At 47.5% G+C, this 18988-nt stretch overlaps 2 protein-coding genes across 2 annotated transcripts in view; one reads left to right on the top strand and one right to left on the bottom strand.

Moving 5' to 3' along the window:
• LOC140427177 (UDP-glucose 6-dehydrogenase-like) overlaps nucleotides 1–15633 on the top strand; it is a 48588-nt gene extending 32955 nt beyond the window's left edge. Inside the window, exons 8-12 of the mRNA XM_072512753.1 lie at nucleotides 56–186; nucleotides 5802–5941; nucleotides 8496–8587; nucleotides 11700–11810; nucleotides 12381–15633. Of these exons, the coding sequence (XP_072368854.1) occupies nucleotides 56–186; nucleotides 5802–5941; nucleotides 8496–8587; nucleotides 11700–11810; nucleotides 12381–12488 (582 nt within the window). The 3' untranslated portion in view covers nucleotides 12489–15633. The remainder of the gene's footprint in view (nucleotides 1–55; nucleotides 187–5801; nucleotides 5942–8495; nucleotides 8588–11699; nucleotides 11811–12380) is intronic.
• Nucleotides 15634–17719: 2086 nt separating this feature from the next.
• Nucleotides 17720–18988, bottom strand: part of LOC140427497 (uncharacterized) — a 30562-nt gene continuing 29293 nt past the window's right edge. Inside the window, exon 7 of the mRNA XM_072513006.1 lies at nucleotides 17720–17957. Within this exon, the coding sequence (XP_072369107.1) occupies nucleotides 17855–17957 (103 nt within the window). The 3' untranslated portion in view covers nucleotides 17720–17854. The remainder of the gene's footprint in view (nucleotides 17958–18988) is intronic.

Genomic DNA, 18988 nt, shown 5'->3' on the forward strand with positions numbered 1-18988 from the left:
TGCACTTTTTTTTTTTTTTAAATTGAAATGTAATGCGATCTGATTTTGCTGCCAGGTGATCGAGATTAACGATTACCAACGGAGAAGGTTTGCAGCGCGTGTAATCGGCTGCCTTTTCAACACCGTCACTGATAAAAAGATCGGTTTGTTGGGATTTGCCTTCAAGAAGGACACTGGAGACACGAGGTAGGGTTTGGTGAAATGCTGTAACATTTTTTACTGCTCCAACTTTGTACGAAAGGACTGGGCTCTGCCAAGACGGAGCCATGTTAAGGTTTTTCTTCAGTCTTACAGCAAGATGCATGGAAAATTGGGCAGTGCCCGGCAATTGTGTGTAACTGAGACACTCACCAGAGAAATATACTTCTGTCATTTGGCACTGCCTAATATCCCAGAGAAAGATTTGCAAATTAAGTGAAGTGCTGTCTTTTTTGACTTCAGCTTATTTAGACCTGTCCCAAAGGTGTTCGTTCAGAGGACGAGCCTAGCAGCCAGAGGAGGCCATCAATCCCTTTGCCTGCTATCCCCCTTCAAATCCGATTACAATTGATCCATACATCTTGGGGCAGCATGGTGGCACAGTGGTTAGGGGTTCAATTCCGACCTTGGGTGACAGGGTGGAGTTTGCACGTCCTCCCCATGTCTGCGTGGGTTTTTCCGGGTGCTCCGGTTTCCTCCCACAGTCCAAAGATGTGCAGGTTAGGTAGATTGGCCATGCTAAATTGATACATCTGAGTGGCTTCAGTCAGAGGCCAGTTATTCACTACTCAAAATGTGGTGGTCTCCAGCACAGTTGGTAGCACTGTTACTTCGCCACTCCAGGGTCCCAGGTTCGATTCCCGGCTTGGGTCACTGCCTGTGTGGAGTCTGCACGTTCTCCCCGTTGCCTCACCGCTGAATGTTAAGGCGTGACGGTTAGATTCTCTTTTGTCGGAGATGGTCATTGCCTGGCACTTGAGTTGTGCGAGTGTAACTTGCCTCTTGTCAGCCCAAGACTGAATATTGTCCAGGCCTTACTTCATTTGGAGAGACGCCTCAATGTTCGTGGAGTTGCGAATGGCGCTGAACATTGTGCGGTCATCTGCGAACATCCCCGCTTCTGACCTTATGGTGGAATGGAGGTCATTGATGAAGCAGCTGAAGATGGCACACTCGGTCAAATGCTGCCTTGATGTCGAGGGCAGTCACTCTCACCTCACCTCTGGCATTCAGCTCTTGTCCATGTTTGAACCATGGCTGCAATGAGGCCAGGAGCTGAGTGACCCTGGGCAGAAACCACAGTGAGCGTCCGTGAGCAGGTTATTGCTGAGTAAGCGCTGCTTGATAGCACTGTTGATCCCTTTGTCACTTTATTCATCATCAAGAAAAGACTGATGGGGAGGGAATTGGCTGGGTTGGATTTGTCCTGTATCTTGTGTACAGAACATAGTTAGCCAATCTTTCACATTGCCAGGTAGATGCCAGTATTGTAGCTGTACTGGAACAGCTTGGCTAGGGGTGCGGCAAGTTCTGGAGCACATTGTCAGTACTATTGTCAGAATATTATCAGGGTCAATAGTCTTTGCAGTATCCAGTGTCTCCAGCTGTTCTTGATTCATGTGGAGTGCAGTGAATGGTATTGGCTGAAGACTGACATCTGTGATACTGGGGACCTCCAGAGGAGACCGAGACGGATCGTCCACTCGGCACTTCTGGTTGAAAATTGTTGCAACGGTTCAGCCTTATTTTTTTTGCTCTGGTGTGCTGGGCTCCCCATTATTGAGGATGGGGATATTTGTGGAGCCTCCTCCTCCAGTGAGTTTAATTACCCACCACCATTCGGGACTGGATGTGACAGGGCTGGAGAGTCGGATGTGTTGTTTGTTGCTCTGTGACGTGTGCTGCTTTTGCTGTTTGACATTAAGTAGCCCCGAGTTGGGGCTTCACCAGGTTGGCAGCTCATTGTTTTTGTGTGTGTCTGTTGCAACTCCTGGCATGCCCCCTTGCACCCATCATTGAACCAGGGTTGGACCCCCCCCCCCCAGGCATAGTGGTAATGGTAGAGTAGATAGCACAATTGCTTCACAGCTCCAGGGTCCCAGGTTCGATTCCCGGCTTGGGTCACTGTCTGTGCGGAGTCTGCACGTTCGCCCCGTGTCTCCGTGGGTTTCCTCCGGGTGCTCCGGTTTCCTCCCACAACTCCCGAAAGGTGTGCTGGATTGGATTGGATTTGTTTATTGTCACGTGTACCGAGGTAGAGTGAAAAGTATTTTTCTGCGTGCAGGTCAAACACACCATTTAGTACATGAAAAGAAATAGGTAATGGGGCAACACAAGGTCCACAATGTAAATAGATAGACACTGGCATCAGGTGAAGCATACCGGAGTGTAGTATTAATCAGATCAGTCTATAAGAGGGTTGTTTCGGGTACTTTGCTTCCTGAAGTCAATGACCTGCTCTTTAGTTTTTCTGGGGAAGAAGCTGTTTTTGAATCTGTTAGTGAGTGTTCTCAGACTTTTGTATTTCCTGCTCAATGGAAGAAGTTGGAAGAGTGAGTAAGCCGGGTGGGAGGGGTCTTTGATTTTGCTGCCCGCTTTCCCCAGGCAGCGGGAGGTATAGATGGAGTCAATGGATGGGAGGCAGGTTCGTGTGATGGACTGGGCGGTGTTCACGACTCTCTGAAGTTTTTTGCGGTCCTGGGCCGAGCAGTTGCCATACCAGGCTGTGATGCAGCCTGATAGGATGCTTTCTATGGTGCATCTGTAAAAGTTGGTAAGAGTCAACATGCACATGCCAAATTTCCTCAGTTTCCTGAGGAAGTATAGGCGCTGTTGTGCTTTCTTGGTCATAGCGTCGACGTGGGTGGACCAGGACAGATGTTTGGAGATGTGCACCCCTAGGAATTTGAAACTGCTAACTATCTCCACCTCGGCCCCGTTGATGCTGACAGGGGTGTGTACAGTACTTTGCTTCCCAAAGTCAATTACCAGCTCTTTAGTTTTCCTGGCATTGAGGGAGAGATTGTTGTCGCTACACCACTCCACTAGGTTCTCTATCTCCTTCCTGTGTTCTGACTCATCATTGTTCGAGATCCGACCCACTACGGTCGTGTCATCAGCAAACTTGTAGATGGAGTTGTAAACAAATTTTGCCGCGCAGTCGTGTGTGTACAGGGAGTAGAGTAGGGGGCTAAGTACGCAGCCTTGCGGGGCCCCGGTGTTGAGGACTATTGTGGAGGAGGTGTTGTTGTTCATTCTTACTGATTGTGGTCTGTGGGTCAGAAAATCGAGGATCCAGTTGCAGAGTGGGGAGCCAAGTACTAGGATTTGGAGCTTTGATATGAGCTTGGCTGGGATTATGGTGTTGAAGGCGGAGCTGTAGTCAATGAATAGGAGTCTGGCGTAGGAGTCCTTGTTATCGAGATGCTCTAGGGATGAATGTAGGGCCAAGGAAATGGTGTCTGATGTGGACCGGTTGCAGCGGTATGCGAATTGCAGTGGATCAAGACGTTCTGGGAGTATGGAGTTGATGTGCTCCATGACCAACCTCTCGAAGCACTTCATTACGACTGATATCTGATGTGTTGGGTGTTCTGGATCACATAAAGGTCACCAACACTTGAAATAGTGCAACACTATTTTATTAAAAGGTTAACTATTTAAACATACTTGAACTGCGGGTAAATACGATACTAGCTTTAACTAAAGACCTTTGCCTTGTCCTAACCAGTTGATGCACTCAGCACATGGTGAATGTCTGTGTTGCAGGCTGTGAGCTCTGTGCTCCTAGCTAGCTGCTACTCGAATGAGCGGGAACTCTGATGCCCCCTGTCTTTATAGTGTGTGTGCTCTCACTGGTGATTGGCTGCGGTGTTGTGTATGTTGATTGGTCCCAATGTGTGTCCATCAGTGTGTGTCTGCACCATGATATACTGGTGTATATTATGACAATGTCAGGGCCACCGGATGGTAGTCATTGAGGCGCGTTGCCTGGTTCTATTTTGGCACTGGTATGTTGGTGGTCTTCTTGAAGCAGGTGGGGACCTCGGAGCGGAGTAGGGGCAGGTTAAAGATGTCCGTGAACACATCTGCCAGCTGGTCCGCGCAGGCTCTGAGTGCATGACCAGGGATCCCATCTGGGCCCGTCGCCTTCCGAGGGTTCTTCTGAGGAAGGCTGATCTGACTTCGGAAGCTGTGACGGTGGGTATGGGTGTGTTATGGGCTGCTGGGGCAGTCGACAGCGGATCGATGGTTTCCTGCTCGAGCCGAGCATAGAATGGATTGAGTTCATCAGGGAGGGGCGGATCGATGGTTTCCTGCTCGAGCCGAGCATAGAATGGATTGAGTTCATCAGGGAGGGGTGCCCTGCTGCTGGAGATGCTGCTTTGCTTTGTAGCCCGTTATGTTGTTTAGGCCTTGTCACAGCCGCCGAGAGTCTGTCTGTGACTCTAGCTAGGCCTGATATTGTCTCCTGGCATCCCAGGTGGCTTTGCGGAGGCCGTACCTGGATTTCCTGTATAGGTCAGGGTCGCCTGACTTGAACTGCATCAGAAGAGAGTCAATCTCCCGATTAAGCCATGGTTTTCGGTTGGGGAACATGCATGCTACTTTCTTTGGCACGCAGTCATCCACACATTTGCTGTTGAAGTCTGTTAAGGTAATTTGCTGTTTGGTAATTTGGATATTCTGAATTCTTCTTCCGTGTACCCAAACAGGCGCCGGAATGTGGCGACTCGGGGCTTTTCACAGTAACTTCATTGCAGTGTTAATGTAAGTCTACTTGTGACATCGCTTCATGGATACCCAGTCTTATTTGCTAGATCTGTTCGAAGTCTATCCCATTTAGCACGGTGGTAGTGCCGCACTGTGGTGTGGTGGCATTGTTGCTGGACAAGTAATCCAGTCATACTCTGGAGATCTCAGTTCAAATCCTGCCACGGCAGATGGTGAAATTTGAATTCAATAAAAATCTGGAATGAAAAGTCCAACGGTGACCATGAAACCATTGGGGCAGCGCGGTAGCACAGTAGTTAGCACTGTTGCTTCACAGCTCCGGGATCCCAGGTTTGATTACTGGCTTGGGTCGCTGTCTGTGTGGAGTTTGCACCTTCTTCCCGTGTCTGCGTGGGTTTCCTCCGGATGCTCCGGTTTCCTCCCACAGTCCAAAGACGCGCAGGCTAGGTGGATTGGCCATGATAAATTGTCCTTGGTGTCCAAGAAAGGTTGGGTGGGGTTGCTGGAGTACGGTGATGGGCGGAGTTGTGCGCTTGAGCAGAATGCTCTTTCCAAGGGCTGGTGCAGACTTCTGCGCTGTAAATACTATGATTCTTAGATTCATCGCCGATTGTTGTAAAAACTTATGTGGTTCACTAATGTCCTTTAGGGAAGGAAATCTGTCATCCTTACCTGGTCTGGCCTACATGTGACTCCAGACCCACTGCAATGCGGTTGACTCTTAAATGCCCTCCGGGATGGGCATAAGTAAATGCTGGCCCAGCCGGCAACTCCTACATCCCATGACCGAACAAAAAACATGATGCAGAGTATCCTTAATGTGAAGATGTGATTTTGGTGAGGTGGCCACTCCTACCGATACTGTCACTAACAGTAGGGAATTAAATATATACTTGAAAGGGGAAAATATGGCAAGCCAACAGGGAATGAGCAGGGGAGCGGGGCCAGTGGGTTTGCTCTTTCAAAGAGATAGCATGGCCATGATGGTCAAATGGTCTCCTTTTGTGATGTATGATTTAATGACGTGCAAATGACGTTGGGACTCTGAACCATCCGGCCTCTTGTTTTAAGTTTGCTTTCTGTTGCAGGGAGTCGTCCAGTATTTACATTTCCAAATACCTTCTGGATGAGGGAGCCAGGCTGCACATATTCGATCCAAAAGTGAAGAAGGAGCAAATTATTCAAGACCTGTCTCACACCAGTGTTTGCGATGATGATCCCGACAGGGGTATGTAAACAGACCAACAAAGAACTTGAGAGAATTTTTTGACCCGATAGTTTTGAATGAGAAAGATTCTTCTTGGTAAATCCATCCAATCAAAGCTGTAGTCCCTGTATTGGACTGTTTATTAAATTATTCACCGTTTTATGCCTGCACTGCATCTAGCATGTTCATTCCAAGTCCCTATCGCTTTTGAGAGAATTGAATAAATATTTGAAAATTGAAAAGGAAAATCTAATGAGGCCTATCAGACAGGAGCAGGACATTCGAGCTAATTGTTTAGATCTCTCAAGAGGGCAGCACGGTGGCGCAGTGGGTTAGCACTGCTGCCTGACGGCGCCGAGGCCCCAGGTTCGATCCCGGCTCTGGGTCACTGTCCGTGTGGAGTTTGCACATTCTCCCCGTGTTTGCGTGGGTTTCGCCCCCACAACCCAAAGATGTTCAGGGTAGGTGGATTGGCCACGCTAAATTGCCCCCTTAATTGGAAAAAATGAATTGGGTACTCTAAATTTATTTTTAAAAAGAGCCAGCACAAACATAATTGGCCGAATAGACTTGATTTGTGTCTCCGCCTTGGGAATGCTGTCTAATTTTAGGATGAGGGTACCCATTAAAAAGGTTTATCCCCTGTCCACTTAGACCAATTTTGCAAGGATAGCCTTGGTTTATCTAATGGACCAGAAAAAGAGAATTGCACCCACGTTGTTTCAGCTTCTTGATCAATTTAACTGTCATCACACAATGTGCCTGGTTCTGCTTCATTGGTTGTGTTACACTTTGTGATGTCCCACGGTTGTGGAAAGGAATATATGAATGGGTAGTGTTGTCGCCTCAGGGTTTGAAACCACAACCTTTTGACTCAAAGACCTGCACGAGTAATCTCGTCTCAAGCTCCAGTGCAGTACTGATGGGGAGTGCTGCACTGCCAGAGATGTTGGATTCTCCACACCCCAACACCAAAATCACGCTCGTCGACGGGGCGGAGAATCCGTTTTCCCCACACAAATCGGGACCAGCGCCGGTTCCGCTATTCTCCGCTCCCCCTCCTGAAAAGTGCGTACTCGTGGAGTATGCAACGCCGAGTATCCGCCACCTCAGGCCATTGCCTGAGGCCCGCCCCGCTATCCTCCATCTCCGGCCGGCCGAATTCCCGACGGCGCGGTTCTAATCTGGTCCCCACCGCCCGTGATACTCGCGTGGCGGCTGCAGACTCAGTCCGGGGCCACCACGGTCAGGGGTGGGCCGATCGGAGGGCAGGGGGGGGGCCTCGGGCGAGTGGCCGATGCGGGCCACTATTTCGGCTGTCCAGGTCCGCCATGGAGCGTGGCGCAGCGCGGCCCCTGACCCGGAAGTGGGGGGGGGGGGGCATATTGGCAGCTGGAGCTGCGAACTCCACGACAGCTGCCTGCTAGCCCCCTGTAAGGCGGTGAATCAGTGGCCTTTTGATGCCAGTTTTCCTGGCTTAAAAGACCACAGTTTTCACGACGGCGTGGGAACATAGTCCCAAAAACGGAGAATCCACCCCGTTGTCTTTTAGACACGTGGCGTCGGAGACGTAGGCTTTTGGCCGGTGGCAGGATCTCCTGCTCCACCATTGTCAACGGGGTTTCCCAAACGCACCCCTTGCTGCTCATAGATTATCATAGAGTTTACAGTTGTTCGGGGGTCTGGAAAATCCCGCTGACGTAAAGGGCTGGGAAGTTCTGGCCAACGTGTTAAACCAAAGCACCATCTGCTTTCTTCGGTGGATGGAAGAGTCCATCACCGATATTTTAAACAACAGTTTATGCAAGTGTCCTGGCTGATATTTATCCCTCAACTAACATCTTTGAAACAGGCTTTCTGGTCATTGTCACACTGCCCTCTTAGGGGCATAATACTATGCATAAATTGACCACTCATCGTAACTACACCTCAGAAATGAATTCATTGTCTTTTAAATGTTTTGGGATGTCCTGAGGTTATGAAACATACTACGAAATACAGATTACATATGCATTACGGTAGCATTGTGGATAGCACAATTGTTTCACAGCTCCAGGGTCCCAGGTTCGATTCCGGCTTGGGTCACTGTCTGTGCGGAGTCTGCACATTCTCCCCGTGTCTGCGCGGGTTTCCTCCGGGTGCTCCGGTTTCCTCCCACAGTCCAAAGATGTGCAGGTTAGGTGGATTGGCCATGATAAATTGCCCTTCGTGTCCAAAATTGCCCTTTGTGTTGGGTGGGGTTGCTGGGTTATGGGGATAGGGTGGAGGTGTTGACCTTGGGTAGGGTGCTCTTTCCAAGAGCCGGCGCAGACTCGATGGGCCGAATGGCCTCCTTCTGCACTGTAAATTGTATGATTAGGAGCAGGAGTAGGCCTCTCGAGCCTGTTCCACAATTCAATACAAGATCATGGCTGATCATATTGTGGCCTCAACTCCACATTCCGCCTACCCCCAATAACCTTTGACCCCCTTATCAGTCAAGAATCTATCTACCTCTGCCTTAAATATATTAATTAACCTCTACCTCTCTCTGGTCCTTCATATCTTAACGCAAAATCTTTTTTTTCTTTTATAGTGTCACGTTTGGTCACCGTGTCTTTGGATCCTTACGAGGCCTGTAAGAATGCCCATGCCATAGTGATCTGTACAGAATGGGATATGTTCAAGGTATTGAAATAACTGCTGCTGTTGCTAGTTTTCCTCTTGCTTGTCTTTGCCCCTCTTTGATGATCTTGGTTTCATGTGGTCCAAATGGTGTCTATTGTCACAGAAATCGATTTATTTGGCTGTAGACCTGTTGCAACCAAGTCTGACCTGCCCTGATCAGAGATGTGTTTATCCAGATACTTGTTGGGTCGAGGAGCTGCACAATGTTCCATCTGAAGTCCAAAGTTCATTTAAAACGCTGTTAAAAACATTTAGGTATTTAAAAATGTGTTGGGATAAGGTAAGGTAAACAGTCATAGCCTGCAGAGGGCTGCAAGCATCTCTCTCTCCCTATTGGAGAACACAGTTGGTTTATGAATAACTCGAGGGGCAAGGCAGGGAGACCGCCTCCATGAGCTCCCACAGCTAATACAGAGAATGCACCTGCACTGTTGGTGTCATTCTGAACCACATTTTTAAAAAATTTAGAGTACCCAATTATTTTTTCCCAATTAAGGGGCAATTTAACGTGGCCAATCCACCTACCCTGCACATCTTTGGGTTGTGGGGGCGAAACCCACGCAAACACGGGGAGAATGTGCAAAATCCACACGGACAGTGACCCAGAGCCGGGATCGAACCTGGGACCTCGACGCCGTGAGGCACTGAACCACATTCTAACCGTCTAGCTAACTGACTCCCAGAAAACATGTTGGTGTAATTGTATAGAATCACAGGTCGATATTGGTGTTTACGTAAGAGGCTGGCCCACCGATCGGTGGGTCCCGATCGCGGGCCAGACCCCATCGGAGGCCTCCCCCGGTGAAGGAGCCCCTCTTTCCCCCCCCCCCCCCCACCTCACCCACAGGCTGCCCTGCCGCAGGGTTCCCGCCGGCAGCGACCAGGGGTGGACGGCGCCGGCAGGAACCTGTCGTGTCGTAGCGGGCGCTCGGCCCATCCGGGCCGGAGAATCGCCGCTCGCCATTTACGGCGATTCTCCGAACGGGCCGGCGCGAATCGCGTGGCGCTGGTTCCGGTGGGGGGGGGGGGAGAATCTCATGCGGCGCCCCGGTGATTCTCCCACCCGGCATGGGAGGGGGGGGGGGGAGAGAATTGCGCCCGAAGTGTTTTGAAATCTGAACATAGATAGGCTTTAATGAAATAATTTGGCAGACCAAGAAATACCTTTTGGGCCAAATCAGCCTTTCCCGTTTATTTTAGATCAGTAATTGGATGATTGTGTCCTTGCTGCCATTGTAATAAATCTCTCCTGTGCTCACTCCAGAGTCTTCATGTCTTGTTCTGCCCAGAATTGGACACAGCACTCGATAAAGATTTAATATTTTATAACGATTTTGCATCCATACTTGGCTTTTTGGACTGTCTCTATTTATAAAGCTACAGGGACGGGGGTTCCCATGTGTGTGTCAACCATGGTTCAGTTGGTGTATACTTACCTCTGAGTCAGGTGGTTATGGGTACAAGTCACACTGCAGAACAGGAGCTCAAAGGTTCATGAGCTGACGTTCTAGTGCAGTACTGAGGGAGTGCTGCACTGTCAGAGGGTCAGTACTCAGGGAGTGCTGCACTGTCCAGAGGGTCAGTACTGAGGGAGCGCTGCACTGTCAGAGGATCAGTACTGAGGGAGTGCTGCACTGTCAGAGGGTCAGTACTCAGGGAGTGCTGCACTGTCCAGAGGGTCAGAACTGAGGGAGTGCTGCACTGTCAGAGGGTCAGTACTGAGGGAGTGCTGCACTGTCAGAGGGTTAGTACTGAGGGAGTGTTGCACTGTCAGAGGGTCAGTACTGAGGGAGTGTTGCACTGTCAGAGGGTCAGTACTGAGGGAGCGCTGCACTGTCAGAGGGTCAATACTGAGGGAGTGCTGCACTGTCAGAGACTCAGTACTGAGGGAGTGCTGCACTGTCGGAGGGTCAGTACTGAGGGAGTGCTGCACTGTCAGAGGGTCAGTACTGAGGGAGTGCTGCACTGTCAGAGGGTCCGTACTGAGGGAGTGCCGCACTGTCAGAGGGTCAATACTGAGGGAGTGCTGCACTGTCAGAGACTCAGTACTGAGGGAGTGCTGCACTGTCGGAGGGTCAGTACTGAGGGAGTGCCGCACTGTCAGAGGGTCAGTACTGAGGGAGTGCTGCACTGTCAGAGGGTCCGTACTGAGGGAGTGCCGCACTGTCAGAGACTCAGTACTGAGGGAGTGCTGCACTGTCAGAGACTCAGTACTGAGGGAGTGCTGCACTGTCGGAGGGTCAGTACTGAGGGAGTGCTGCACTGTCGGAGGGTCAGTACTGAGGGAGTGCTGCACTCTCAGAGGGTCAGTACTAAGGGAGTGCTGCACTCTCAGAGGGTCAGTACTGAGGGAGTGCTGCACTGTCTGAGGGTCAGTACTGAGGGAGCGCTACACTGTCAGAGGGTCAGTACTGAGGGAGTGCCGCACTGTCAGAGGGTCAATACTGAGGGAGTGCTGCACTGTCAGAGACTCAGTACTGAGGGAGTGCTGCACTGTCGGAGGGTCAGTACTGAGGGAGTGCTGCACTGTCGGAGGGTCAGTACTGAGGGAGTGCTGTGCTGTCAGAGGTCCCGTCTTTCAGCTGAGAAGTTAAACCAAAGTCCTGACTGCCCTTTCTGGAGGACATTCAAGATCCCACGTCCACAATATTGAAGAGGATTTAACTCCGATGTCTTGGCCAACATTGAACATTAAAGAGCATTTTATCTGGTCATGATCACATTGCTGTTTGTCGGAGTGTTGTGTACAAACTGCCTGCTGCATTTCCTGCATTATAACAGTAACTAAAAGTCAAAAATGTGTTATTGGCTGTACTGCATTTTGAGACCTCCTGAGCAAGACGTTTTTATTGGGTGCTGCATATCGTGACACCACTGTTTTCAGCTTGAATGGAGATGGTTGAGTTGGGAAAGGTCTGTGACCAGTATGGGTGAAGTCCTGAATGTGACCTTGGGGGAAATCTGCATGTTCAAGGCTGACCCAACTGTGTCAGATTACAGTCTGTCCTGTAGTCTCCTGTCGGTTGTGTTTTGAACACGTCATGTTATGCATATAAAGGGGCTATTGATGTCGATCCTGTCTCTATCTTAGCTTAAATTTGTCACCTTTCAGGAGCTGGACTACGAGAGGATCTACAAGGCAATGCTGAAGCCAGCGTTTATCTTTGATGGCAGACGCATTTTGGACAGTCTGCATGAAAAGCTGCAACATCTAGGTTTCCAGGTAAGAGGGATGAGTGAATGAAAAACACACAATTCAAAATTGGGATTGATGCCTTTCATCAGCTCCATGTTTGGATCAGGTGAGTTGGGGAATTGATGGATACTAAGTGGGTGAGTTGGGCAGGGCAGACTATTGATGCTAGCTTTCTGCATTCTCTCGATGAATATTTACCTGAAAGCCTCAACGCTACCTAATGCCTTCTGCCAAAAACAGGACAAAAATGTAAATGGCCACATTGAGACCACTTTTTCTCAACGGTGAAGGTGGATCTGAATGTTCAAAGTGAACTGTGACCTTTTATTTTGGAGAAATCTAGGTCTGTTCCCAAGTGTCCAAATAATGCAATGTCCTTCCAAATTTTTAAAGAAAATCTAACTCTTTGAACAGATGCTGTAGCACGTTAAATGCAAGTTGTTGTTTTGCTGAATCTGCCCTTGGGAAATGCCTCCGATCCTAGTTAACCCTGCTAGGTCTCACTTAATCACTTGGAAGGGATCTTTTGGACTCGGCTGAGCTGCAGTGTGTTGGGGACGTTAATGCAAATTTTCATTCTTTACATTCCACCAACAGGTTGAAACCATTGGAAAGAAAATTACTGAGAGGATACCATTCACTGCCAACAAAGACATCTCGAGGATTGACTTGCAAGCCCCTCCTGCAAAGAAGCTAAAGATTTAATGGCCAACTGTTCCTTATGATTATCGGGTCATGCATTTCTACATGCAGTATTAGGTGTTTTTTATATAAATGAAAATTTTCAATATGCTTAATGACACGACTTGACAATTTTTAGGTAGTTTTTATAAAAATGTTACTAGGGCCTCATCAATTAGTGTTGTTTTTTTAACCATTTTTGTTTGGGGCCTACTCACAAAGCCCCATTGAGCTGGAGAGGTTTGTTCTAGTTAAACTGAGGCCCAATGTCTGAACTGTAAGACTATTACCAAGTAAGTTATTCTGAATTTTCAATCATGATTAGGGAAGAAAAGAGTTAAAAATTAAGCCCTTTTGACACTCTTCCTAGTTGTTTCCTGATGGGACGAAGCGTGGTTGCCAACTCTGATTGGGCATATTTCTGGAGGTGCCAACGAATGATCTCCAACCTCCAACCACACTCCTGGCATTGATTTCTCATTGTGTCTGTACTCTGAGCCAACTGGAAAACAAATAGACTCTTCCACTATCCAATTAGATGGTGGCTGACTGTTGGTCAGATGACTTCTCTTCCCCCAATTTTTGTTCAATGACCTGGCGATTTTTCTCCTGGGTCTGCCCCGTTGTAGTGTCTCGGAGGCTAGGGCTCCATAACAATCCTGGAAGGTTGGCAACCCTGGCACCAAGTGGGTACAACTTGCTTAAATTAATTGTCTTCCTCCTTTCTCCATTCCCAAGGGAGGCAGTGAATCTTTAAGCAAAAAAAAAAAATGACTTGGTCTGTTTAAATATCTGGATCAGTGCCCTGTTGGTCAATGTTGGTGCTCTCTGCTGCTTGCCATCATTGAGAATTGCCACCTTACACCCAGCTTGAAGCCACATACGGTGAAAGGGGAAGTGCTAGGCTTTTCTTCCGACTTTACCTTTGCTTGAAGTTGCATTACCTTTTTTAAAAAAGGTATAAAACAAGGGAAAGCTGGGGGAGAGGCGGGGGTGGGGGTTTGGGGAGGTTCTACATTAAATATCAAAAATTTAGCAAATTCTAAATCGTAACAACAAACAATGCAATCAAGAGACTAAATATATTGCTGAAAAGAGAGGCATGTTGTCAAAACATTTTATCTTTTAAGGTCAGTCGAGCTCGTATCGTGACCCATTTATGTTTGCTGGAAGCGACATACATTCATCGGCAGGGACCCATTCTCTGAAAAGAAAAGGAATATGTCCAAGCCTTATGACATTTTCTTTTGAATTACCCAGCTGTTTGGAGAGCCTAAAGTTCTTTGTTACTTTCTCCATGGCAACACCTCAACCAAACCCAGTCAACTTGCCAATCAGTCGGCAGCCGTTTCTCCTGCAGTATAAATTATTGTGATTGTTTGAAATTTGGCATTCTTCGGTTTGTTCTGATGAGTGCAAGGTGAAAAGTTTTGGCAATGTGTCTCTCTTGCCACAAATATTCAAGTTGTACCGAATCAACTGAATGTAGTAGCAACAACAAGTCAATGGACCATAGCATGTTACTGCATTTTTAAAGGCATATGTTGCTCCTTTTGTTGTTGATTGCAGCAGGGACACCCACTGACAGCAAAATGAGGAAATTCTTTTCTTTAAACTAAATTTAGAGTGCCCAATTATTTTTTTCCAATTAAGAGGCAATTTAGCGTGGCCAATCCACCTAGCCTGCACATCTTTTTGTGGGGGTGAAACCCCGCAGACACGGGGAGAATGTGCAAGCTCCACGCGGACAGTGACCCAGGGCCGGGATTCGAACCCGGGTCCTCAGTGCCGTGAGGCTGCAGTGTTAACCACTGTGCCACGTGTCACCCTGAGGAAAGTCCCCAGACCAAGGGTTGACATTTTAATCTTAACTCGTAGGACAAGGATCCCAATGGATTGAGAGGGGTGTTGCTTCTACATCCTTCCTAACGACTCCAGTGGAAATTAAAATCCGGAGGGGTGTAAACGCAACATCGTACCTACACTCATCGGTCCCCCAATGTGGGGGGGGGGGGGGGGGGGGGGGTCAGGTTAGAATTGCCCATCTAATTGCCATTGACGTAAAGAGAGTTCAACTTTTAATAAATCACATGGCGGGGGGGGGGGGGTGGTGTCAATAGCATTTGGGAGGTGCAGCAATACAGATTGCGATTACAGTTTGACCCATTGTTATCCCCACACACCAATTTCAGAGCTGGGTCTGTTTTACATTTGATTAACGTGTTTTCTTTTTAAACCCATTCATTCCTACTGTCACGTTATGTAGCGGATACAAAAAAGGGAGGGACCAGTTAGTTCAGTTGGCTGCATGGCCACTGTGGGTCAGAATAACGCCAAGGGTGAAAGTTCAATTCCCAGTCTGGCCATGGTACACCTGGCACCTGCCTCCTCACCTGTCCTGTGCTTAATGGGAAGTGGTGCCTCTCGAGCTAAATAGCCAATTGTGTCTCTGATAGAGAGAGGTGCCTATGATCCATCACTGACTACGGCTAATTACCTACCTACCAAGGGAAATGGGGCTTCGTTCAAAATGAGCACTAAATCTTGACTGGCATACGTAATCTGTAAGATAAATACTTGAAATGCATAAGCGGATTTAAAAACCCGAGAGAAATAGCCAGTGAGAATTAGCCGTCAGTGAATTTTAATGCAGAATTTTAGTCCATTGAATTATTGTTTGCAAATCTTAATGAGTGTGGACTTGATCAAAATATTAATTTATACGAGAGACTGGAGTCTGTAACCTAGCTTATTGTGAAATGTGAAAATTGGAAGACTTATCTATTTTAATAAAGATAGTTTATCACAACTGGTGGATCTTGGAGAGGTGGACACGCTATATTTCCGATTGTCCAGTCCCACAAACATTGGATTTTAATGGTTTCAATGGCAATTTGATAAATGAATGAATACTGGACTGGGAGTGTGTGTAGGTTGTGATATGGAACAGAAACAAATCATGAGAGATAAATCTCAAGTCAATAACTTTGATTATTAATATTGGGCATCGATTTTATACTGTGAAAAATGTACATTGTACACACTCCGATCATACCTGATACACTAATTGATTTTTAAAAATACACTTCTGTATAAACCTTTGTGTTGCATTCATGTCAGAGAGTAATATTTGATACGCCTCTTTCATAATAAAATTGAGATTTGGAAACTTGAGGGATTTGACTCTTGTTTTCACACCCACCACAGGATTCTGTATATAGGATGGCACAGTGGTTAGCACTGCTGCTTCAAAGCACCAGGGACCCGGGTTCAATTCCGACCTTGGGTGACTGTGTGGAGTTTGCACATTCTCACCGTGTCTGGGTTTCCTCCGGGTGCTCCGGTTTCCTCCCATGGTCCAAAGATGTGCAGGTTAGGTGGATTGGCCACGCTAAATTGCCCCTTAGACGGGTGACATGGCGGAATAGTGGTTAGCAGTGCTGCCTCAAGGTGCCAAGGACCCGGGTTCGACCCCAGCCCCGGGTCACTGTCCGTATGGAGTTTGCACATTCTCCCAGTGTCTGCGTGGGTCTCCGACGTGCCTGGTAATTGAATTGGCCACGCTAAATTGCCCCTTAATTGGGGAAAAAAAAAGAATTGGGTCCTCTAAATTTAATTACTTAAAAAAAAGGTAAATTGCCCCTTGGGGTGGGGTTGCAGGAATAGGGTGTGGTTTGGGCCTAGGGAGGGCGGTGTTTCAAAGGGTCGGTGCAGGCTCGATGGGCTGAATGGCCTCCTTCTGCACTGTGGAACTCTGTTTCGGGGTTTGTAATTGTCCCAGTCAGCTTTCACGTTGATCGTCCCCCTTTGTTACAATGAGGCTGATTGCAAAACCTAGGTCTCAGTTCGGCTTGCGTTTGATATTTGGTACAGCAGCAATGAAGATTAAGCTCTGCTGACCAGGGCGCGCACAATTTTCGATCATTGGAAAAAAAAGATGGAGGTTTTGTTTTAACGTGACGAGTTTGTGATCTGCAGTACACTGCCTGCACTGATCGTGGTAGCAGTGTTGATAACGGTTTATTTGGATTGGATTGGATTTGTTTATTGTCACGTGTACCGAGGTACAGTGTAAAGTATTTTTCTGCGAGCAGCTCAACAGATCATTAAGTACATGAGAAGAAAAGGGAATAAAAGAAAATACATAATAGGGCAACACAACATATGCAATGTATATGTACAATGTACAACATATTTCACTGCAACACTGGAGGGAGCACCTTCTGCACGTGTGCAGATGCATCGCGGTAATGGGAGTGCGTTGCATCTACTGCATACTCTCTTACCGCCCACCCCGCCAATCAAATGCCTTTGTGGTCTCCAGAGACAAAACAACTTAAGGTGGGAGAGGGGAGGCAGCTTGGGGCAATCCACAGGGCGGCGAAATGTGTATAGGGCCAATTAAAAGAAAGACAAAATAAATCTGTACAATAAAGTAAATTAACGCTGGTAAGAAAACTGTGATGTATATGTATACAACTGTTTATAAATATGAGAAATGCCAATAAAAAGATTTTTTTAAAAAAACAACTTCTTTAAAAATTCACTGTTGCTGCCAGCCACGTTGTGGGCTGAGTGCATTTGTACAGCGTTCCTCACAGCTTCTGTTTGGTGGCAGGAGTTAGCGTGGATTAAAAGTTGCTGAAAAGGAAGAAGTTGGGGTGAGAACCAAAGGAATGGGATTGATTGGGTAGATTGGGGGGTGGGGGGGGAATACTGGTGTAATGGTAGTGGTAATGTCACTGGGCTAGTTATTCAGAGGCCCAGACTAATGCTCTGTGGACACTGGTTCAAATCCCCCGACAGCAGCTTGAGGGATTCAAATTCAATTAATAAAATCTGGAATTGGGAAGCTTGTCTCAGTGATGGCATCAGCGATTATCGTAAAACCCCACCTGCTTCACTAATGTCCTCTAGGCAAGGAAATCTGCCGCCCTTACCCGGTCTGGCCTACATGTGACTCCAGACCCACAGCAACGTGGTTAACTCTTAAATGCTCTTTGAAATGGCCTGGCGAGCTATTCAGTCCCAGTGCAATTAGAAATGGGTAACAAATGCTGGACTTGCCAGCAAAGCCCACACCTAGTGAAAGAATAACTCTGTTTTACAACCTCTTTCAAAAGAGCTGGTGGCCTGAATGGGTCATCGAATCCTCTGATCTGTTTGATGTGTTGACATGGTTTACAGAATCATTGATTCGGTGGGGACTCAGTGGTGCAATGTAAAATTTATGTCACTTGTGCCGAATGCCAAAATAAACTAAAAGGCAAAAAAAGTCAAACTTTATTCTTAAAATGTACAGTATTCTTTTAAAATGTCTTGGGTAAGTATAATTGCAAATCTCCATTGTTGCTAATTTATGCACAGTAGAATCTTTTGTCTTTACACGGTCACAGAAACAGATTCCTGGGTAAAGCCTCCAGACGGATGTACTCTGCGAGCTGTTCTGGTTTACTGATGAAGATTACTTTCTTGGCAGTATTTTCATCCAACCTGAAATAGTGGAGTACAGAAATGCTCACGTTCCAGTTCTGCTTAATACTAAACTTTAGCCTTGAGTTTGTGGGTAACCCTCCCATCTCTGAGTCACCAGGAGACTTGGTTACAACATTTAGGTGGGCCACCAGAGAGTGGGATATGATGAATATTCCCCCCCCCCCCCACCCAAAGTATTTACACTTCAACCGACACCACTGAAAATACATTATCTGTGAGAGTTGTTCTATTTCCCAGATTACAATAGTGACCCCATCTCAAAAGTAATTCATTGGCTGTAAAGTGCGTTGGGACATTCCGAGGGCATGAAAGGTGCTACATAAATGCAATGTTCACTTTAAACCATTTGGCTCAGTTGGTAACTCTGACACCTCTTGACTCAAGAAGGCCTTACTCCAGCACTGGCACTCCCCACACAGTGCCGAAGGAATGCTGCACTGTCCAAAGTGTCGTCTTCTGGATGAGAATTTAAACCAAGGCGTCATCGCCGATGCAGGTATTGTTGCTGTTTGAAAACAGGCAGAGGAGGAGTTCGTCAGCATCATCACAAATACCTCCAAAAATAGATTCAAGGCTTTGTTTCATTTTCTGGCTTTGTTTCATTTTCTGCCAATGGGCAGCATGGTGGTTAGCACAATTGCTTCACAGCTCCAGGGTCCCAGGTTCGATTCCGGCTTGGGTCACTGTCTGTGCGGAGTCTGCACATCTTCCCCGTGTGTGCGTGGGTTTCCTCCGGGTGCTCTGGTTTCCGCCCACAGTCCAAAGATGTGCAGGTTAGGTGGATTGGCCATGATAAATTGCCCTTCGTGTCCAAAATTGCCCTTACTGTTGGATGGGGTTACTGGGTCATGGGGATAGGGTGGAGGTGTTGACCTTGGGTAGGGTGCTCTTTCAAAGAGCCGGTGCAGACTCGATGGGCCGAATGGCCTCCTTCTGCACTGTAAATTCTATGATGATTGCACTGTGTACACATGGCTGCTGCGAACATGATAGCGGTGCCTACATTGGAAAATAAATTACTTGTTGAG

Source organism: Scyliorhinus torazame, chromosome 7, assembly GCF_047496885.1.
Source record: "Scyliorhinus torazame isolate Kashiwa2021f chromosome 7, sScyTor2.1, whole genome shotgun sequence".
Classification (NCBI taxonomy): domain Eukaryota; kingdom Metazoa; phylum Chordata; class Chondrichthyes; order Carcharhiniformes; family Scyliorhinidae; genus Scyliorhinus; species Scyliorhinus torazame.